Source organism: Oncorhynchus mykiss, chromosome 3 (genome assembly GCF_057628025.1).
Source record: "Oncorhynchus mykiss isolate SJ-2025 chromosome 3, ASM5762802v1, whole genome shotgun sequence".
In the NCBI taxonomy this organism is placed as follows: domain Eukaryota; kingdom Metazoa; phylum Chordata; class Actinopteri; order Salmoniformes; family Salmonidae; genus Oncorhynchus; species Oncorhynchus mykiss.
In genome coordinates this window covers 15,384,709-15,407,695 of record NC_143024.1, presented here as the reverse complement: position 1 = coordinate 15,407,695, position 22,987 = coordinate 15,384,709, and the positions used below count along the sequence as shown (strand labels likewise).

Below are 22,987 nucleotides of genomic sequence, written 5' to 3'. Positions count from 1 at the left end.
ATATCCATCCCCAGTACTGTAGACTGGACCTGCTGTCTTTAGCCTGACATATCCATCCCCAGTACTGTAGACTGGACCTGCTGTCTGTAGCCTGACATATCCATCCCCAGTACTGTAGACTGGACCTGCTGCCTGTAGCCTGACATATCCATCCCCAGTACTGTAGACTGGACCTGCTGTCTGTAGCCTGGCATATCCATCCCCAGTACTGTAGACTGGACCTGCTATCTGTAGCCTGACATATCCATCCCCAGTACTGTAGACTGGACCTGCTGTCTGTAGCCTCACATATCCATCCCCAGTACTGTAGACAGGACCTGCTGTCTGTAGCCTGGCATATCCATCCCCAGTACTGTAGACTGGACCTGCTATCTGTAGCCTGACATATCCATCCCCAGTACTGTAGACTGGACCTGCTGTCTGTAGCCTCACATATCCATCCCCAGTACTGTAGACTGGACCTGCTGTCTGTAGCCTCACATATCCATCCCCAGTACTGTAGACTGGACCTGCTGCCTGTAGCCTGGCATATCCATCCCCAGTACTGTAGACTGGACCTGCTATCTGTAGCCTGACATATCCATCCCCAGTACTGTAGACTGGACCTGCTGTCTGTAGCCTGACATATCCATCCCCAGTACTGTAGACTGGACCTGCTCTCTGTAGCCTGACATATCCATCCCCAGTACTGTAGACTGGACCTTCTGTCTGTAGCCTGACATATCCATCCCCAGTACTGTAGACTGGACCTGCTGTCTGTAGCCTGACATATCCATCCCCAGTACTGTAGACTGGACCTGCTGTCTGTAGCCTGACATATCCATCCCCAGTACTGTAGACAGGACCTGCTGTCTGTATCCTGACATATCCATCCCCAGTACTGTAGACTGGACCTGCTGTCTGTAGCCTGACATATCCATCCCCAGTACTGTAGACTGGACCTGCTGTCTGTAGCCTGACATATCCATCCCCAGTACTGTAGACTGGACCTGCTGCCTGTGGCCTGACTGGACTACACTTGTTAGTAAACAGCCTCATGGTTACCAGGGGTTTGCTTCTCAAATGGCACCCTATTCCCTTTATAGTGCACTACTTCTTGTAACAAGTACTGTGCTGTATAGGGAATAGGGTGCCATTTGGGACAGAGCCAGACAGTTAATGAAATGTCATCAGGTCTTTAGCTGCAGCGAATCTCTTTCAACAAAATACTTTCCATTTGACCGGCCACATGAAGACACACCACAACTCTCCAGCCCTGTTTGTGTGTTTTACAAGGTAGGGGAATCAAACGTGTGCAATCAAATACCTGTTGATCTTTTCAATCAACGTGAAGACGTGTGTGTTGCCACGACCCTGCACCCCAACTCCCTCCGAGTCCTCATAATGATAGATGGGTTGCATCTAGCCAATTAGATAAGTAGGAAGTGAGTGCGTAGTACAGTTCACATCCTGTATTCTGAATAAATTAAGTCAGGGCTTTATTTGGCTCATTTGGGCAAAACCTGGTCATTACCGCCTCAGCCATGGTCACAGACAGTCCTCTGGGTCTGTAGTCTGACGGAGGCTGAATAGCAGCACTAGTTATTAGCATGCCTAACAAATGTTTTATCCCCTAGGACTCTCTGCCCTTGCCTTTCATTTCATCTGAAAACGGCTTCAATATTCAGTTAACGACTTGGAACACTAATTGAATTGAGGTTACAAAAGGGCCTCCGAAAAGAAGGAAACTTCTAGTAATTGGATGTTCCGGGCGTTTTTGAGTTCTGATTCATTTGCCTCCGTCTCTCTTTCTCTCTCTCTTTGTCTCTCTGTAGTGTATGTGTGTGTCAGACACTGTGATCTAAGCTGAGGTAGGTGGGACCATGGTAGAGAGCAGCAGAGCCTGTCCCTCTCCCTTCGCAACAGCTCAACACACTGATCTCAACAGTCAGCCAGGGACCACAGAGAGAGAGAGACAGGCCACACTCTGATGCTCCTCAGACCGTCTGAGGTCATTTGTGTGTTCATCAAACTGAATTTATACCATGAACACACAAGGTACATGTGTTTCTGTGTGAGTGCTGGTGTGACCGAGCTGGGTTCTACCCCGGGTCTCCCGCCTCTGGGAACTAACACAAGGTACATGTGTTTCTGTGTGAGTGCTGGTGTGACCGAGCTGGGTTCTACCCCGGGTCTCCCGCCTCTGGGAACTAACACAAGGTACATGTGTTTCTGTGTGAGTGCTGGTGTGACCGAGCTGGGTTCTACCCCGGGTCTCCCGCCTCTGGGAACTAACACAAGGTACATGTGTTTCTGTGTGAGTGCTGGTGTGACCGAGCTGGGTTCTACCCCGGGTCTCCCGCCTCTGGGAACTAACACAAGGTACATGTGTTTCTGTGTGAGTGCTGGTTTGACCGAGCTGGGTTCTACCCCGGGTCTCCCGCCTCTGGGAACTAACACAAGGTACATGTGTTTCTGTGTGAGTGCTGGTTTGACCGAGCTGGGTTCTACCCCGGGTCTCCCGCCTCTGGGAACTAACACAAGGTACATGTGTTTCTGTGTGAGTGCTGGTTTGACCGAGCTGGGTTCTACCCCGGGTCTCCCGCCTCTGGGAACTAACACAAGGTACATGTGTTTCTGTGTGAGTGCTGGTGTGACCGAGCTGGGTTCTACCCCGGGTCTCCCGCCTCTGGGAACTAACACAAGGTACATGTGTTTCTGTGTGAGTGCTGGTGTGACCGAGCTGGGTTCTACCCGGGGTCTCCCGCCTCTGGGAACTAACACAAGGTACATGTGTTTCTGTGTGAGTGCTGGTTTGACCGAGCTGGGTTCTACCCGGGGACTCCCGCCTCTGGGAACTAACACAAGGTACATGTGTTTCTGTGTGAGTGCTGGTGTGACCGAGCTGGGTTCTACCCCGGGTCTCCCGCCACTGGGAAATAACACAAGGAACATGTGTTTCTGTGTGAGTGCTGGTGTGACCGAGCTGGGTTCTACCCCGGGTCTCCCGCCTCTGGGAACTAACACAAGGTACATGTGTTTCTGTGTGAGTGCTGGTGTGACCGAGCTGGGTTCTACCCCGGGTCTCCCGCCTCTGGGAACTAACACAAGGTACATGTGTTTCTGTGTGAGTGCTGGTGTGACCGAGCTGGGTTCTACCCCGGGTCTCCCGCCTCTGGGAACTAACACAAGGTTACTCGTCATGCGAGAGCTGCTCCTGCAACCCATTCTGTTAAATTCCACACAGATTAAAGAGCAGCACCAGAGAAGATCTCACTTTAATCTTACGGGAGGAAATAAAGCAGAACAGTCAAGCGCAAGGGCCTTAAATCTGCAGATAACACTGGAGAGAGCTAATCATTATTATTATTATGAGAGAGAGAGTCCGCCCGTCCGCTCCTCTTGTCCACATGAGTTTTAAAAGTAGATCCCTTCAGACTGTATCTGTGAATGGGTTCTACTAATAGCTTCACAACCATGTTAATTCACTCTGTAATTACAGGGACTAGGGTTTGCCATCCCATGTTAGCTTTGATGTTCCAGCCTGAGTTTACATGTTAAACATTCTGAACAATCCACTTGTTTGTGGAGATGGGGGAGTGAGGGGAGGAGGAGTGAACGGGAAGGAGGGTTGGGTTGTTGATTGTTGTTTTGCTCTAACGTTTATCTCTCTCTCTGAGCTAGCAAAAGGCTTGCCCCGACTTAGGAGAGGCTATGGTCCAAAGCAGCTTAACACAGATATACAATACATCAGATGTATGCAGTATCTGATAACCTGTTAGTATGGAGTCAGGATTCAGGACAGCAGAGCCACCCACCACATAACTCTCTCTCTCTCCCTTGTTCTCTCCTCTCTTTCTCTCTCATGTTCTCTCTCTCTCCCTTGTTCTCTCCTCTCTTTCTCTCTCATGTTCTCTCTCCCTCCCTTGTTCTCTCCTCTCTTTCTCTCATATGTTCTCTCTCTCCCTTGTTCTCTCCTCTCTTTCTCTCATATGTTCTCTCTCTCTCCCTTGTTCTCTCCTCTCTTTCTTTCTCATGTTCTCTCTCCTCTCTTTCTCTCTCATGTTCTCGCTCTCTCATGTTCTCTCTATATCTCCATCTCACTGATGGTTCTCCCTGTCTCTCTCACACACACACACACACACACACACACACACACACATACAGCGTAAACATACTCAGGCTCAGATGAGGACCATATTTATGGTCAGGTGTTTAAAAGCGGTCCCAGCTGTGACTGTCTGCTATTTTAAGCCTCCATCTCTCCAATTTGTCTGCTGCACGGCACGCAACCGACTTTCCAACGTTGTGTAGCGCTGACAACTGTAGCTAAGCATAGTTCTGTAGTGACTCGCTTAGTCTGACACTGTTTAATAGCACACAGAGGAAAGCTACGCTGCTTTCTCATTCAACATTGTTACCCATGCAGGCAGGGTATTTCAGTAAAAGGGAGTGTGTTGTCTACTAGCCACCTACTGGTGATAATACAGTTCTCTTGGATAGTGTTCTGTGTGGATACTAAGAATAGGACCAGGGAAGAAGAGGGAACCTGGAAATGCTAGCCTATTTCTTATTGTATTATGACATCTGTAAAAAAAAAATTAAAAAAGGCACAGTATTGTTGTGGAGAATAGCATGGGGTTGTAGACAGCTGGGGTATTAAGCAATATTACAGCAGATAGAATTATAGGATGAGAGAGGAGCTCAGAGAATTAGGGAAAGTCTCTCCTCCGAGGTACATAACCCTGTTGCCTGGCAACGGGCGGTACTTTGCTGGCAGAGTGGAAGGAGCCGGCGATGTCACAGGAGATTACAATGAAAATGTATTTGCAGCTTCATAAACCCAGCGGAGTAATTACCCCCGCTAGTTGGTTTAGTCGTCCAGATCCATTAAACACGGACGCCTTGTCATCACCTTTCCATCCCACTAAAAGAGCAGCTCACATACAAGGCCACGACAACTCAATGACTCACCTTCTAGGCAGCACCTCTCTGGGTTGAGATGGTCTGAGAGAGAGGGTATTACCAAGGACCAGAGCATTGCCTTGAACTCAAGTAGCGTTGATACAGAACTTTTCTCACCCAGAGGATTGGAAAGCGAGAAGCCGGCTTGGGGGTCAGGTTGCTGGCGGGTTGTGTCTATTGCAGCTAAGACCGCCCTCAAGCAAAGTTTAAGTCAGATTCTAATTTGTGCTCTGCCTTAATCCCAAACCTACCTTCCCTCTTTGACCATGCTGTGTTTGAAGCTGTGAAGCATGGAGCCTTGAGTCCCAGACTGCATCACTCACCTCATCTGGTGGCCCAGTTCAGGTTGACAGGAGAGACTAGAGACCCTGGCTGCCTTGGTTGGAGAAGCTCTGTAGCTCCAGGCTCCATTGTCAGAGAGATGATACTGAGATCCCCCCCTGGCCCTGGCTCCATAACCCCTGTACTGGGTTTTGCCCCCTCTCCCTCAGTCAGCCCCCTTTGTTCTGCATGCATGCCTGGGCTCAGGCTCTATACACTAAGCTGGAGATCACAGGCAGAAACACTCCTTTCTTTCCTGTCAAGTGGGAACCAGTCCTTGGCTGCCTTGTCTCCCCACCTCTTCCTGTTTCTGAGCTGGACTAAGGAGATGTAATAAAGCACCTGCTCCAGATGTCAGTATAGGGGCAGCACTTTGTCTCCCTGCTGCTGTTCATTTTCCAACGTGACGTCAGATGTCTACTCTAGTCCAACTCCTGTGAACCAGACCTGGGTTCAAATACTTTATCTGAGCTTGATTGAGTTTGCCTGGTGCAATGGGAACCAATATAATAGTCCCAAAAGTTCAGAACCCTGCCCATCTGGCTCTCCAGGCATGCTCAAACAAACATTTTGGGGGAAAAAATGTATTTGAAAGCAGGTTTGCTGCAGTCCTGCGGTGTAGGAGGCCTTTAAATGCTTGTGGAGCAGTGAGCGGAAGGCTGGAGCCTCTAATGTAACAGTAGGCAGGGAAGGGAACACACAACACCTGTTTTCCATTAGCACAGACATTCCTCCTTTATCTGCCTCCATTTTGTGTGTGCTCCAATGTAGGCTAGCTTTTAAAGCTCCAGTGAGTGAATTGTCTGTTCGTTCAGTAGTAACTATGCCTGGCTACATCCTATAGAAATATAACCCCAAGGCTATATGAGTTGTGAAACCTGATCCATTGTTTTTGTAGCGTGTACTTGGTCATTCTGTCTTTGTTTTTTCCCAGATTCCAGCTACTACAGACAGTTTGTGGTACAGCTCGGCTGAGGGTCAAGAGCTGGTCCATGTTCTTCAGAGACTGAGTCATTCTGCCAGGTGTGTATTCAGACTCTCTCCAGTCTCCACTCTGATCTCTCTCTAGAACTCCAGCTTTGTCCTCAGGGCTCTGCTTTGATCCATTCATGTGGGAGGCCAAGGCAGGGTTGTGCGATGAAAGATTCCTTGAGCCCGTTGCGTCTCGAACTGGGGATAGTGGCCCATTGTTGGGCTGCTAGAGGCCTCCCTCTCTCCCTTCCTGAAATGGAAAAACAATCCCTTTGAAGTTGCCAAGCCAGGCTTATGAAGCAGAGCTTTGGACAATATTGGGGTTTGGGGCAAAGCGGCTGTGAAATTCCAAACTTCTCTCCATGTGTGACTGCTGGACTACGTCACCACCTCACTCACCATGGCAACAAAGGGGAATTTATTTTCTTGAGATTCTTAAAGGGGCAATCAGCAGTTGCTACATACATTGAATATGCCTCATGGGCTTTGTTCTAACTGTCCTACCCCATCAGAACCCAAAATAAACATTTTACTGTAAAAACACTAGCCTCAACATTGTTCATTTTGATGTCAGTCCTTGCAGCAATAGCACTGAATTTGAGTGATTACATTTCTCCTGCCTTATCCGTCAGCTTTTTACTGAAGCGGGGGGGGGGGCTTAATCATTTCTACTGCCGATTGCCAATGTGACAGTCAGGAGAGGACTGGAGGTGCATAGTTTGTCCAACTCTTGAAAGTTGACATAACATAGGACTCTACATTGGGCAAGTCAGTCGTCAACTACTACAAGTAGCCAAATTAAAAATGTGGCCGTTTGAAATTGAATTTAGGCTACAAGAAGTATGTCTATTTATCAAAGCCTTGTTCAATGTAATGGTTTTTAGGGAGGAAAACAGATCACATCTGTCCATTGTCTTCGTCTTCTTCCCAGGTCCCATGCTGATGTTGCTGTGGTTTCACTGGCAGTGGAGATCCTGACAGGGATTGGATTCTAGAATGTTGATTCATCAGCAACAATGGATTGGCTTCGAGAAGGACCATAATTCAGATCAGTGATCAGCAACATAAACCGTGTCTCCATTATGGTGCCTTGCTCTACTGCTTTATAATAAAACTGGAATGCAAAACCACAATGGATGGCATTCTAATATCACTTTACATCTCTAAAAAAATATATATATTTTACTCTAAACTTGCACAAACGACACATTTGCCCCCCCCCCCCCAGTAGCCTAACGATCTGAAAACTAGTCAGTTCCATAAACCACCAAGACAGAGCTGAAATTAAAGTCCATTTTTATTGTTTAGCCATGTCATGACCATGTCTCCAATAAGCACAGCAGGCTACAATAATTAGGGATTCTTTTCACCTCCTTGAACAGCTATCAACTAAAAGACATTTAAAAAAAGAAACTGCTGCCCTCCCCACAGACCCTTTGGAACAGTTGTGACACTACAAACAGTGCACACTTAAAGCAAGAAAATATTTGGACCATTTCCAATTCTTGGTTTTATACAAAAGCTACACAATGTTACACTTGATCAGAATACAATTCAACTGATTATTAGTGTTCTACACCATATCATTTTAATTGGAGCATTACCACTATAACTTAACACTACGAGAGACTTAAAATGGATACAAATGAGTGCAGAAAAGACAGGCGAGTATAATAACAAGCTATATCAGTACCATTACAGACTGAAGAATCATACAAAATAAAATGTAAAAAAATACAGACCAGGGTTTTAAATTCCATCTTTAGATCCACTCTTCAGCGTCATTTTCTTTGAGTAACCCACTCCAGGAATTCCTTTAACGCAGTTTTAACTCCCACAAAAGACCAGAACAAAGTTTCACTTCCACTCCACGTGTTCCCATAGGAAACTCAGCTTTCAGTAGTGTGTCAGGCACTTTCTGAGATACTAGCCCACTTTCAAAAACCTCCCAGCAACTTCTCCAGCCAAATCACAATGTAGGTTCATTCAGATCAGACGATACACCTGGAGGAGAGGAGAGGCACCGGCATTACTATGGGACCACAGAGCATGAAGACAAGCTAGAAGAGCAGAGTTAGAAACTTCAGCCACAGTAGTAGAAGTCCAAGCATGCACCAGCCTGTCACCGCCAAACACAGCCATGGTGCCTAGTCTTAACACAGCTCCTTACCTAAAAAGTAGTCTATTTACAGGTCAGTATCAAACCAAGCCAACTGATTGCTGTCGCCTGGGGGAAGACCATCGATCAGGTCTTGGGCGTGGCCCAGGTCGGGCAGCCCGTCGACTGGGTATTCAGGGCCGGGGTGGTGGGCACCCATGTCATGGTCCATCATGGAGTCCATACCCATGGAGTCCTGCCCATATCCCCCAGAGTGGAAGGAGCGATAGCTAGGGTCTGCCAATGGAAGTGATGAGGGAGGGAGCACACACACACACTTGTTAGAGCTTATTAACACAAGCACCACACAGTAGTAGGATCAAAACAACCAATCATAATTCTCAGCCAATCACAGTACCAATCCAGACAAAGCCACTACAAATCCAAACTACTTGGTCTCCAAGCTTTAGCTAGCTAGCACAGTGAGGCCGGGGGAGTTAGTGTCAGGGGGTTGCTGCTGGAGGAGCCCAGGTGCTGGGCTGTTATGTGAGCAGCAGTTTGAGAGCTGCACACCAGGACAAGGCACCATGAGACAGTGCTTACCTTCCTGACGGTAGCCCAGGGCATCTCCCTGAGCGCCGATGTCCAGGCCCAGATCTCCTGTCTAGAGAGAGAAGGACCAGAGAACACAACATCAGGAACGAGGGTCACGTCAGACAGTAATCACTAACAGCCCTGAGGTGTTCTGCCCAGAAGTTGTGTCATGGGCCATGAACACAAGACACTTCCTTAGTAAATACAGAGCTCCTGGCTCCAGATCCAAGCACAGCTAATACTTTAAAGTTCTTTTAAAGTATGACACTTCACGTAATTTGGCATGTCTCCCAGGCTGCTTCCCAATTGGCACCCTATTCCCTTTATAGTGCACGACTTCCGACCAGGGCCCATAAGCCGCGTGCCATTTGAGATGCAGCAGACAGAAGTGACTAAACAGCAGCGCACCTCGTTCCAGGTCATAGGCTCCGTCCTGAACAGGGAGCTGGTGAGCTCCACAGACAGACGCTTCTTATAGTCCTGGGGCTTGTCTTCAGACATACGGAACAGAACAGCAGCAGCATAGGTGGCTGAGGAGAGAACAAACAGGGTTGAGTCGTCTCACTTAACCATCTATAGAACGTAATGCACCAACAGCCAGCTAGACAGATCCTTCTGGACAGAGGCCTAAACCATAGATATTCTAGAATTCCCATGACTGACAGACCTGCATAGCTCTAGAATGGCAGCCATTTGCATTTATTTGTGGGCTAAACAATCATAAGAGTTCTGAGGCGCCAACAGAGCTGGTTGTGGACTGAGGCCTGTTAACTCACCCACGCCCTCGTTTCTGGAGTGAAGCAGCTCTGTGAGGGGGGCGGTGGCGCCCTCAGCCTCGATGGCCTCCGCTGCCTCCTTGTCCTGGGCCAACTCACACAGAACTCCTGCAGCCACACGCTGAATGTTCTCAATTGGAGAATACAACAGCTGCAGCAACAAGAGAAGAGGAAGGTACAGGAGTTGCAAAGATCAGATTAGTTATATATTTTTTTAAATTAAGTTGTGTAGTTCAAATTGGAAAGAAAAAGATCCAAATTCTGTATTTGTGAGGAGCAATACATTTAAGTTGCTTAGAGGTCTTACCTGAACAAAGAGTGGAATGGTGTTGAGTCCTCTGATGACGATTCTGTTGTGGACGTCTCTAGCCAGGATGTGCAGAGCTCCAGTACAGCCCTCCACGATCTCCTCCATCCGAACTCCCTCCTGTGGTGCAGGACAACCATTAGTTCAGAGACTACAGAGAGCATTGAGGAAACTATGCACTTATTGGGAGACAGATGCACTGTGTGGAGGTGTATGTTACACACAAGTGTGTCTTACCACAAACTGCTGCTGGGTGCCTCCCATGGAGGTGCGTCTCTGGGTGTCCTGGTGGGCTCTGACCAGCAGCTGCACCAGTCTGGGGATGGCCCCCTGCTCACGCAGAGGGGCATGGTTGGCTGGACATAGAGCCAGGTTACGGATTAGGCCCACAGTGGCCTGGAAGGAAGAGATCACATTTAAACCATTTCATTTAAATAAACAAGTACTCATTTCCAAGTCAGGGAACTAAGTCTACATATGAAGGTTCTGCTACTAACTTACACCGATGTGGAAACAAATGTTGATTGGCCACATCCCATTTTCATAAAACAAACATTACCTTGATGAGGGGCCAGTGTGAGGGGGGATGCAGCAGCTTGACCACCACAGGCAGGCCGTAGTGAAGCCGCACAGCATTCTGGGCCATCTCAGCATCCTGGTGGCGGCTGGTGAGGTGGCGCAGGGCGCAGATGGCCGGCTCAGTAATGTCCTCGCGGTCTCCGGCACGCAGCACGGTACGGACCAGCGCCTCAATCCCCCCAACCTGACACACCATCATCTTGTTCTTGTAGTTGTTGCAGGTGAGGTTGGACAGTATGCCGGCAGCACACGTCACCACGTTGATGTCATCAGAGCCCAGGAGCTGGACCAGGGTCCCCAGCAGACCTTCCATACCCTCCTGTTAGAGGAAAGGAATACACCGGCATGTCTCATCCAGACCAACACAGCTAACCACCAGACAGCCTTACACTGACCGCTTCTTCTCAGAGAGATGCTTACACTAATTCCTCTTCTTCAGGTGGGTTTAACGCTTTACTCTAATGAGCCTTTAGTAAGTCAGCTGAACTGTAAGGGTACGATGAGCTGGGCTGTAGATGAAGTGGGCTCTGACTAGCCACAGCTCCAACACAGAAAGGCAGGAAGGACTACTTTTACCTGCATCACATCTACTTCAGCTAAGGTCGTCTTCTCCATGGAAAAAGGCAGGGAGACAGAAAGAGAGCTCTTATGTAGGAAGAATTCAGGAAGGAAAGGTGTAGGAAAGAGGAACAGAGGTGTGCTAGTGGGGGACGGCTCCTCACCTGTTTGGTGGCAGCATCTGACAGGTTCCTGAGGGTCCACAGGCAGTTCTGGACTAGTCTCTGACTGGGGTCTGTGAGGTGAAGCCCAAGAGCCTGCATACCACCTGGAGAAACACACAGCCTTTAGCCCAGCTCACTGTGAGTATCAGTGGAGAGCCAACTGAACTAAGGTTGAACTAAGGCACTAAGGCAAGAGCCCACTCTGCAATATGCATTTTTATATATATATATATTTGAACTGAGGCAGAATCAATAAGGTCCATAAATAAAAGGTAGTACGTACCAGCCTCTACGATGGCAGGCTTGTTGCTGGAGCAGACAGAGAGCACTTTGAGAACTCTACTGGTAGTCCACAACAGCTTTTCATATGTGTATGTCCTCATGATGTTGACCAGGGCCTGGGGCCCACCGCTGGCCAGGATGATAAGCTGGGAATGGGTAGCATCAAAGACGTTTAAAATACACCAAGATGGATCACAATTAATGCCTGAATTAAGGGACAGAGCGAAGCATCAAAGATGTTTAAAACCAAGAGATCAGTAAATGAAACTGATTTTAATTTTAATTCCTTACCTTGCTTTCTTGGTTGCCGTAGGCAAGAATCTGAAGGCAATCTGTTGTGATGGCGAGGAATTTGACGTTTGTCTTGTTGAGCAAGGCCACCATTTTCTGCAGGCCCCCGGCCAGACGCACGGCCATCTTGGCACCCTCCTGGTGGAGCAGCAGGTTGTGTAGGGTGGTGATGGCGTAGAACAGCACTGAGTCCACTGGGGACCTGAGGAGACAGTTTTAGGTTGGAAGGTACCAAAGGCTAACTGAACACAGAAGGTAACTACATGGCAGAGAAACTAGCTAACTGTAACTGTTCCCCCCTGTTTGAGGGGAGAACAGCTATAGCAGCATTTCCCCCAACTCAGTCCTGGGGACCCCAAGAGGGTGCACATTTTGGTTTTTGCCTTAACACGACAGCTGATAAAATAATCAAAGCTTGACGGGTTGGTTCTCTGACTCAGCTGTGAAGCGCTAGAGCAACAAAAAAAGGGGGGGGTCAGTTTGGGAAATACTGAGTTAGAGCAAGACGTTGCACACAACCTCTAATCTTGACCACATAATGAACAGTTAGTGAGATGCAGGGGGACTTGTAGATCAGTGATTCTGTGCAGTTCATCTTAAAACAACTTCCTTAGAAACTCAAGAGACCGGTCAGGTTACAGTCCAGGGGTTGACAGACATACCCAAGCATTTTGACAAGGGCGGGGATGCCCCCGGACTTGAAGATGGCCAGCAGACCCTCTCTGTGGTGGGACAGGTTGTGCAGGGTGCCGGCGGTGCAGCGGGCTGTCTCCACATCGTTGGTGTTCTGCATGGTGCGCACGATTGCCGACACCATCTGGGGGGAGCGCATGATGGCGTGGCGGCTAGCCTCCTTCTTGGACAACTGGTGCACCATCACTGCAGCCTTGTTCACCACCACCTGGAGGAATAAAGACAGAAGAGGTCAGGACTCTATACAACCTAACACCATTAAGTCAGGTGCATTTCTTAGTTGGTTGGGGACCAAAGCGGGCCAGTTGTGGTTAGCTGTACGCACCTGGTCCTCGTCGTTGAGTAGTTTGGTCAGCTCGGGGATGGCACGCGTGGCCAGCTCGGCGTCATCCTGATAGTTGATGAGGTTCACCACGGCATGCTTCAGCATCTGAGAGGGCTCAGCCAGCCGCTGCACATTGGTGGGGTGTGCCCCATCAAACTGGGTGGAGGGGAGCTGCATGCCCTCATCCAGGGTCTCTGGAAACATGGCCGCACGCACCCTCTGGGCTCTGGTCATGGCATACTGCCCGTCAATGTCTGGAGAGAGGTTAGGTCAGAGCCACTTCTCTAAGATGGTGGCCAGATTCCTCTAAAGCTGAGGTTTGTCAGTAGAATAAAGTACTAACTACTATCCATTAACTTCATACCATGTGACATGTTCAAAATCCCAGTCAAGCATTCCCATGGTATTGTAGTGTATTTTTTTTTACCTGACACTTGGTCTTGTGTGAAGGACTGAGAGAAGCCCTGCTCCCACTCGTACAGCACCTGGTTATCCACATCCTCCTCCTCTGGGTTGCCCTTCCCACTCAGGGAGGGGGCGGTGGTGGTAGCCCCTGAGTGGATACCAGAGTCCAGGTACGACTGCTGCTGCCAGTGGCTCACTGCAGCCTTCCGGTCAGGCTCCATGGCCATGTCCAGCTCCATCAGATCAGCTAGACATTAGAAAACAACCAGCGTTAGGTTACTTGGAGGCAGTTCAACCAGAGGGGAAGACCGTTGAATTAAAAATCAGTGGCAGCAATGTTTAAGTTATTCTAAAAAGCTGAATACTTACACTGGGAAGCCATGTTACTTTCAAAACCCACAGCCTGCACAGCTTCCAGATCTGAAAGTAACAGAACAGCAAAGTTCATTCATAGTCGTTTCCACCTCAGCTCATGCCATAACAAATAGCACAAAGCAACCTTTTCATTGGACCAGCTAAATTCCAGCAGAGGGAAAAAACAGAATCAGGGCTGCATTACCTAGACATCAAATGAACTGCTAACTTGGTGGCTAAATGTATGAAGCATTAACTTGGCAGCTAAACTAATGGAGGCCAAATAAAAACAGTGGGGAATGGGGGCTTCAAAGACAGCAACAAAAAAAATGAGTCTTCATTTGAGGATGTGCTACCAATCTGTTAAATACAGTCCCTTGGATTAATAAACAAGAATACCAAAGAGAGTTCTGTTAGACCCTATATTCTGGGTTCTAAGAAGAGCAAATCAAGCTTCATTTATACACCACATTTCAGACAACTCAAAATAAAAGCTGAAATATTTACTACAAACACATGTTTAAATAAGACAAACTGAACTAAAAAGCACTGTAGGGAATATGGCGCTATCAAAATCCTTTAGCTTCACAAGTGACAGTGATGTAAAAACAAATCTATGAACGTCACATGATCCCTCAGACAGGTCCAATGCAAAACACTAGGGCCATAAGGATACCAGTATCACCATACAAGTATCGTGGCAAGGAAACTAAATATGAAGCGGATTTAATATTTAGGAAATCAGCCATAATGTTGGAAACAAATGTCACCCAAAGTCTAAATGTATTTTCCAAGCTATAGCACATAATATTTTACGTACTTTTAAGGACTGAAACTTATTTGAAATTAACATTTTTATTTTGCGACACTGCCCAACAAAACACCTTGCTGCAGCATTAGCAGAGATACCATCACAACTGTGTTTTAGTTTATACGAGAAGGTAATGAAATCCATTCAAGTTAAGTCATTACCACTATAGTACCCCCCCCCCCCCCACACACAACAAAAAAAACAGAATCTCCCAGCATCACCAGACCCTCTGGTGGACAAGTTAAAACCCACATGCAGAGCCGTAGCTACACTGACAGAGTCAGATGGGAAAACAGCTTTGCTCACTACCCAATTTGGGTCATTATCAGAACCCAGCAGCAGACAATAAGTTTAATAAACTGCAGCAAACCAATCAATATCCAAAACCATCCCTGGCAATTGCTTCAATTTAAACTGTAAAGAGCAGTATGATTCACAGATTAGGAGGCTGCACTTTAAGGGGCTATGATGGGATACTTGTCCTCATACCCATGTTTAATAGTCACTCACAGTTTCTATGGAGATTATTCAGCACATCTGCTTGCAATGCATGCACTAAGAGGCTATTAGTCAAAACAGCAGACATCTGTGGTGGAGGGAGTCTGACTGAAAACACTACCATATTGCCCTGGGCTAAAGACACGGACCTAATAGGCTGTTTCAAGGGACATGGATTCCTAGAGCACCAGAAGAGCGATAGTTTGAGGAACATAGGCAACCTTTGCAAATTCATCTATCTAGGATACAACCAAGCCTACCGACATAATGGTAAACATATGGAAAGCAATTGAGAAATTCAGAGGAGATCATAAACAAATGAACATTTCCAAGCGGTATAATCTTCAGTTCCCTAACCATATGTCTGTTTAAAAAGAAAACCGCCAAGTTAAATGGAGGTTAAACGTAGCAACATGTGAACGTGGCTGTCAGAGAAACTACCAGAGAAAGCTTGGTAGCTGCTTTATTGTGAGCTGAATTTGAGACCACAATCGCTCCCCCTCAGAGCAATGCGCACGGTCAGCAGTCACAACTACTAATTCCTGGTCCACAGTTTGGCCTACTGTGCATACTACCATGGCCAAATTATTTTAGATTGTAACTAACCACCCATCAATAAAGATGATTTTAAAGAAAATTACATGACAATGTCAAACAAGAACATTATCTCAGCAAACAAGTATTGTTTACTGTATTAGGCTACTACTCGTCATTGACTGTAGTAAAAATCCAAGGTTACTTATTAACAACGCTAGACATGAAACCAATCATGAATCATACCCTTGCTTTCTGCAACTTTTACAGCATTAGTCTTCTGTAAAAGTTAAAAGTACGGCACCAAATTCTAAAACCTCAATTTCATTCTCAGAAACAATTAATTCACAGAGGTATGTGTCATACCTTGCAAGACCGAAGTTTCGATAACTTACTGTGATTTAGTAACCCACCAACCCTCCGGGAAAGTATGCAAATGTTAGTGGTAGATGAATCACGGCAATATATCCGTGGCAACGTTATTGTATTGTCAATATTTTGTAGGCTAACAAACAATAAGATACGTTACAATGTCCAAGGCAAAGACATTATGCACGTTTCTTCCAAATATCAAGATGAGATGATCCCGATTAAACAACGTTGGGTTCTTTAAGGGGTATTTCCGGAGTAGTTCCGCTGTGTTTCACTAGAAATTGGTGGCAAGAGCAGAAAAATCTTCCACCAGCGAGCTAGCTCCCCACCCCCACATACAACCAAGTCCACTTCAGTCTGCCCGAATTTCCGATGAGCAACAACGACTCAAATTTCAGTCAAGCTCCTCCTCAACTTCCTCTCAAATCACAACGGCTAAGGAATTTGTCGGTCTTTGTTTAACTAGACATCCAGTAAAACAGTTTTACCCAGTTGCTAAAACAAAACTTGATTTATTGACAGCTATCACGTTTGACGAAATTAAACAATATTAGTTGACTTTGATAATGTTAGCTAACAAATCCACTTAGTTACAATGGGCATCTTACATTGAAATGTTGTTAATTTATTTACAATCAAATCAGTTGATTAATTTAAAGTTAGTGTTGGACGTGGGATAGTGTTTGCGCTATTGCCATCAATTTCGACGTAGCTAGTGACACTAGCAAAAATGGAACCTCTTACTATTATCTAGCTAGCCAGCCAACGTTAGCTGCTTGATTGAAAAATTATCTCCATCATTAGTCTTAACTAGCTTGCTAACGTTACTTAAATGTCTCCCAGTTCAAGCCAATTGAAAAGTAACAGGGCAAAACGTTCCAGTCAGCTGTATCAATAGTTGCTAACTAGACAGTTGTTTCTCACGACCACTAACATGAGTCAAAGCGCCGGAATGTTGACCTAGCTAGCAAATCACCTCGTTTACGGCAGCTAGCAAACGCTAGCTAGCGGGGAGTGTCCGGGCCATGGCGCAGCCTGCTACCACCATGGCTAGCTGGCTAAAAATGAATTCAATTCGTTTCTGATAAAACTGTATTTGTGAATTCCAATCAATTCTGTACGACTCCAGTTGTCGTGATCACGACGCGCTGATATTCAGATTGCTTGCCACCGCCTTTGGACTGCGGGAAACATTTACCTACAAACTAGCTAACTTAGCTAGCTACCAACCAAATACAACGCAATACATTCGATGTCAAATCCAAATAAAATATATATAAAACAATTTACGAAGATGCATACCCTTGTCAAAAGCCACAAATCGGTCTCCTCGCGTTTAGGTGGATAAAACCAACGCCTCGTGGGGAGAAAAAAATAAAAAAATACGTTAAAATTACAATCACAAGCGAGTCCTTCGACTAGCCCCTCAGCAGTCAAGGAACAACTTGGTTACTGCTGTTGAATCATTGGGTTTAAGATGGCGTCGCACTGTAATAGACCGAATTACAATTATGTGGCAACTCTATCCTTCCGCATGTAGGAATAAAATAGATACCATATCATGGTCTTTATCAAATTATCGAAGTGAAGTCCGTTATATATATATGTATATTAGAAACAATCTTAAAACAACTTCATACAACTATAATGTATTGTATTTTATAAAAGGAAAGAACAAATCCTGATCATAAAATCGGCGTATGAATCCAGATGGTATGAAGTTCCGGCAGTGTACCTTTTCCATAAATTAGGATGAAGACCAGGAATGCATCTATGGATTGGACTGAAAAATTCTTCAATGGACATCACATAATTATCAAAAAAATTGCAGTACTTCGGTTCGGAATCCTAAAACGGACAGCTTATTGTTTCAACTGAGTTTACTAAAGAGACATTTACAATGGTATACTGAAAACGTTCTCAGAGGAATTTAGTTCTACTGCATGTCTGAAAATGGCTTATCTCTAGCCTAGGCACTGCTCAGAATATACTAAGGGTATTTGGAATGTAGTGTGTGTAGGAACTGTTTATTTTTTTCAAAACGATTCACCTGATTCCATATAATGTTGCGACAGTCATGACTCAAGATACATGATGGTTTTATGATCACCTTGATTTCTTTTCTATATTTTCCACAACATTGTGTCATGTTTATCTAGTACTGAATACTTCATCATACAAATCAACTTGTATTGGTCATATACACATGGTTAGCAGATCATGTAAGTGTAGCGAAATGCTTGTGCTTCTAGTTCCGACAGTGCAGTAATATCTAACAACTACCTAATACACACAAATCTAAAGGGGTGAATGAGAATGTGTACATATAAATATATGGATGAGCGATGGCTGAGTGGCATAGTCAAGGTGCTATAGATGCTATAAAATACAGTATATACATATGATATGAGTAATGTAAGATACGTAAACATGATTAAAGTAGCATTATTTAATGTGGCATTGTTTAAAGTGACTATTGATCCATTTATTAAAGTGGCCAGTGATTGGGTCTCAATGTCGGCAGCAGCCTCTCTGAGTTAGGGATTGCTGTTTAGCAGTCTGATGGCATTGAGATAGATTTAGTATACCTGAATATCCCTTTGTGAATAACATCCTAGAAGATTAATATTCCCCACAAGGAAGCTGCAATCAGAAAAAAATGTGTCAGTGCAATAAATACTGAACAAAAATATAAACACAACCATTTAAAATATTTTACTGAAGCTGCAATCAGAAAAAAAATGTGTTACAGTTTATAAAAGGAAATCAGTCAATTAAAATAAACAAATTACGCCCTAATCTATGGATTTCACATGACTGGGCAGGGGCACAGCCATGGGTGGGCCTGGGAGGGTATAGGTGGCCTTTTATTGTCCCCAGCACAAGGTGCACCTGTGTCATGATCATGCCGTTAAATCAGCTTCTTGATATGTCACACCTGTCAGGTAGATGGATTATTTTGGCAAACGAGAAATGCTCACTAACAGGGATGAGAACAAATTTGTGCACAACGTTTGAGACAAATATGTTTTTTGTACGTAGGGAAAATTTCTGGGATCTTTTTTTTTCAGCTCATGAAAAATGGGTTTAATCATGGATGTTTTACAGGGTTGGTGTCAATTCCATTTCAATGCAATCAATTCTAGTCTAACGTAAAACATAAAATAAAAATAGACTCATATCTGAAATGATTTAAAAAAAATGGACAATAAAATAAATAAATGTGTATAGTTGTTACTGTACATACTTTTAGTTTCTCATGCGATTAACAACTCATTCCTTGTGTGATGTGACCCCAAATGTTATGCCTTTGTCAGTACTTTATTAAGTGTAGTACTCACCTGACCAAAAAACTCTCTCTTATAGATAACCTTCAGGTGACATTATTATGTGGACACAGAGATTCGTTTCACATCTTTATTTACAATATTGTTTTTAAGGGAATTGTATTGGCGGGAATATCTAATGAACACTAGGCCTAGATGTGACATGCCAACGATCGTTTATACAAAAATATTACTAGAATTACATCAGTGATAAATTACATTTGTCCCCCAAAAAATCCTGTAGATTTGTTTTGACCCCAATACGTTCTGATGAACAGTCAGGGTGTAAACATTAAGACATTATATGCAATACCCAAGTCAATATGCACGGTCTGAATGGATAACAGTACAGTATTGTAAATGTAGATTCCAAGGCAAAACAATTATATTGAAGGCCCAATGCAGCCATTTTTAAATCAATATCAAATCATTTCTGGGTAACCATTTAAGTACCTTATTGTAATAGATTTCCATTCAAATGGACCAAAACAGGTTTTAGCAAAAAACAATTTCTCAAGCAAGAAATTTGCTAGGACTGTCTGGGAGTGGTCTGAGTGGGGAAGGGAAAACAGGAAACTAGATGTTATTGGCAGAGGTTTGGAACTCTCTTTGTTATTGGTCTATTAACTAATTTACCGCATGGTGACTTCACTGGGCCTTACAGAAAATAATTACATTTAATTTAGAAATAAAACAATTCAAAATACTGTTACTGTGAAACCCACTGATAAATCATAAATAGACAAAGTGCACATAGTATATTTAAATGACTATGATAATAAGTGCATAACACATAGATCTTCAGATCCACAATAGGAATCTTCAGAAATGTACATATTTCTGAAAACAGTAGCTCTTCGAGAGAGAAAAAAAGAAGGTGCATACTATGATTATTGATCAAATGATCCAATGACAAAAGAGGCAATGTCAAGCCGTCAATTGGTTCTATATGTTTTGTGGGAGTTACTTTGACAAAACCCTCATAATGGAGGATAGAATTTCAGAGAAATACCACTGACACTAGTCTGATTTGAATTGTTTGTGTTGAAAACTAAGGCGATGATGTGGGAAAATATTCAGAGTGTAATCTGTGTAATAAAAAATATACAGTAACATAATGATACTTGTTGGGCAAGATTCAATCATGACCATGTTGCATATTGTGAGAAACGTGCACTATGGGAAGAAATATAACTATTGTTCCTGCACCCTTTCTTTTTGTTAAAATTATCTATATTTGTATTACCAGATTATCAGGAGTACTTGAAATGTGCTTTTCAATTCTACATGAATACTGAGATATTTCATTTGAATCCCTTCCCACAATAGTTAGATTGTCATTACAGTACATTGGTATAAATCACACACACACACACATGCTCGCACGAACGCACACACACACGCACGCACGCACGCACGCACGCACGCACACACACACACACACACACACACACACACACACACACACACACACACACAGTGCAGATTCACCAGGCCTTTTGCGTGGTTGGGAATCACTACGCCTCATTTTAAGCACACATTCTCCCCGCTGAAGGAAAGAGTCTATGCACCAAAAATAAACATAGAGACAAGGATTACATGTGCAAAGCCTATTCTCTCCCAATGGGTTCACGTGTACTGGGGAAGTCACAGGTCTCAGTCACTGCCAGGAGGGCTTACGAAAGGCTGGGGTTACTCATGGAGCTCTGTTGTGATTGGTTACATTAGGCTGTGTGTGAGTGTCTGTGAGAAAGTGAGAGAGAGCAAGAGAGCGAGAGGAACAGCACCCGGATGCAAGAGAAAGAACTTGGTCCCTTGGGAAGCTGCTGGAATTGATGCTATATGCTGAGGGGAGGGTCTCTTTTCTTCCGCTGTGAAAGGAGGGGGCACTTTAAACCCACTTGTATGCACATAGGATTGTGTCCCCTGACCTCTACTCAGCCAAAGGGCCTGATCCTACATCCTTGCAGAGACAATAGTAGTAGGTGCAAGGCAAGGTGAGCCACCAGGGTCCTGGGTTCCTCTGTAACATGTAGACATTAGAGGGATACAATGCATTTCTACCTCAAATTAAAAATCAAATTACATTTTGTTTGTCCCATTTGCCGAATACAACAGGTGTAGACCTTACAGTGAATTTCTTACTTACAAGCCCTTAACCAACAATGCAGTTTTAAGAAAAATAAGTGTTAAGAAAGTATTTACTAAAATAAACTGAAGTAAAAAAATAAAGAAATGCCTGTCCTTACTCCTATAATGTTGAAATAAGTGTTCACATTCAACAAATACAGCAAATTTCATTACAATCCACCAGGGCCCTAGGTCCCTCTGTTCACAGTGGTAATAGACAGACATAGGGAGGGCCCTGGGTCCCTCTGTTCACAGTGGTAATAGACAGACATAGGGAGGGCCCTGGGTCCCTCTGTTCACAGTGGTAATAGACAGACATAGGGAGGGCCCTGGGTCCCTCTGTTCACAGTGGTAATAGACAGACATAGGGAGGGCCCTGGGCCCCTCTGTTCACAGTGGTAATAGACAGACATAGGGAGGGCACTGGCAGTAAGTATTGTACACTTCTATCTGTCCTGTTGCAGGGTTGAAATATAAGGGGATTCTATCTCCTAGTTGAGAACAATGGGTCAAGCACAACAAATACAGCATCTAACATTACAATCCATTAACGTCTTCGTTGTACTGCACTGCCGACCTACAATTCCAATTCCATCCAAAACATGGATGACAATAAAACAAAATAAATACTGCTAGCAATGGGTAGTTACTGTTTATCATAGTATGAAGTTCCACTGGGTGAAATAATTCAATGTATAAATCTTTAATAGAGGTGAGAATCAGTGGAAAGGTCATTGGGTAAACTTGCCAGGAACCCCTCAGTGACATCTACAAAAAAAGAGTGAGGAAGAAGGGGGAACAAATAGCCTTTTACTTAACACACTGAATGACTAGCATATCCCCCTACCCTCCAGTCACAGCTATGCAGCTCTCCTATATAAACCTAAGCAGCTTCTAGTTTGGTGCCAACGTCTATCAAACTGCTCAACTCTTGAAGTATTTATTTATTTTATATTTATATTTATATTTATTTCATTTATTCTATTGGAAATATGCATATATATATATATAAATGTTGCCATAATAAATAAATAATGTTGCCATAATAAATAAAGGTAAAAAAAAAATATATATATATATCCTATGATTGCATATAACGCTTCCAATCCTTTATACTGTACATGTTTTGTGTTCTATGTTGTTATGTTGTTATGTCTTGCATGTAGCAATCCGTCACCACACATGACGTTCCCTCTCAGGAAATAAAAGTCCATTTAAATTTGACTTTGAGTAATAAGATTTATATAGGGCCTCCAATGTCATAAAGTAGAGTACCTAAGTGCAGTATGTCTTTATGAAATGTAGAAATATTTACACTACCTACTGGATGTGTACGTCATTACACTCACGCTACAATTAATGACTTCAACCACCCAGTTACTCAACCCTGCACCTTAGAGGCTGCTGCCCTATGTACGTAGACATGGAATCATGGGTCACTTTAATAATGGAACACTAGTCACTTAATAATAGTCATGTTAATAATGTTTATATACTGCTTTACTCGTCTCATATGTATATACTGTATGCTATTTGACTGTATTTTAGTCTAAGCCACTCCGACATTGCTCGTTTAAATATTTATGTATTTCTTAATTCCATTCTCTTACTTTTAGATTGAATGTATTGTTGCATTGAGCTATAGCTAGTCAC

At 44.4% G+C, this 22,987-nt stretch overlaps 2 protein-coding genes across 14 annotated transcripts in view; one reads left to right on the top strand and one right to left on the bottom strand.

Moving 5' to 3' along the window:
- LOC110505077 (inactive serine/threonine-protein kinase ULK4) overlaps window positions 1-7,370 on the top strand; it is a 217,682-nt gene extending 210,312 nt beyond the window's left edge. For both annotated transcript variants that reach the window (XM_090221805.1, XM_090221794.1), the window contains exons 36-37: window positions 6,200-6,288; window positions 7,169-7,370. In XM_090221805.1, the coding sequence (XP_090077931.1) occupies window positions 6,200-6,288; window positions 7,169-7,232 (153 nt within the window). In that variant the 3' untranslated portion in view covers window positions 7,233-7,370. The remainder of the gene's footprint in view (window positions 1-6,199; window positions 6,289-7,168) is intronic.
- Window positions 7,371-7,516: 146 nt separating this feature from the next.
- LOC110535244 (catenin (cadherin-associated protein), beta 1) overlaps window positions 7,517-22,987 on the bottom strand; it is a 38,655-nt gene continuing 23,184 nt past the window's right edge. For 2 of the 12 annotated variants that reach the window (XM_090221849.1, XM_090221821.1), the window contains exons 2-16: window positions 13,679-13,729; window positions 13,332-13,556; window positions 12,905-13,158; window positions 12,549-12,787; window positions 11,887-12,088; window positions 11,597-11,741; window positions 11,314-11,417; window positions 10,572-10,910; window positions 10,250-10,408; window positions 10,013-10,132; window positions 9,706-9,856; window positions 9,338-9,459; window positions 8,939-8,999; window positions 8,408-8,632; window positions 7,517-8,241 (exon numbers count right to left, since the gene is read on the bottom strand). In XM_090221849.1, the coding sequence (XP_090077975.1) occupies window positions 8,424-8,632; window positions 8,939-8,999; window positions 9,338-9,459; window positions 9,706-9,856; window positions 10,013-10,132; window positions 10,250-10,408; window positions 10,572-10,910; window positions 11,314-11,417; window positions 11,597-11,741; window positions 11,887-12,088; window positions 12,549-12,787; window positions 12,905-13,158; window positions 13,332-13,556; window positions 13,679-13,691 (2,343 nt within the window). In that variant the 5' untranslated portion in view covers window positions 13,692-13,729 and the 3' untranslated portion in view covers window positions 7,517-8,241; window positions 8,408-8,423. Of the gene's footprint in view, window positions 8,242-8,407; window positions 8,633-8,938; window positions 9,000-9,337; window positions 9,460-9,705; window positions 9,857-10,012; window positions 10,133-10,249; window positions 10,409-10,571; window positions 11,198-11,313; window positions 11,418-11,596; window positions 11,742-11,886; window positions 12,089-12,548; window positions 12,788-12,904; window positions 13,159-13,331; window positions 13,557-13,678; window positions 13,730-15,901; window positions 17,623-22,987 lie in introns of those variants that run through there. The other 10 variants (XR_016492173.1, XM_090221832.1, XM_090221843.1 and 7 more) reach the window with 10 other exon arrangements.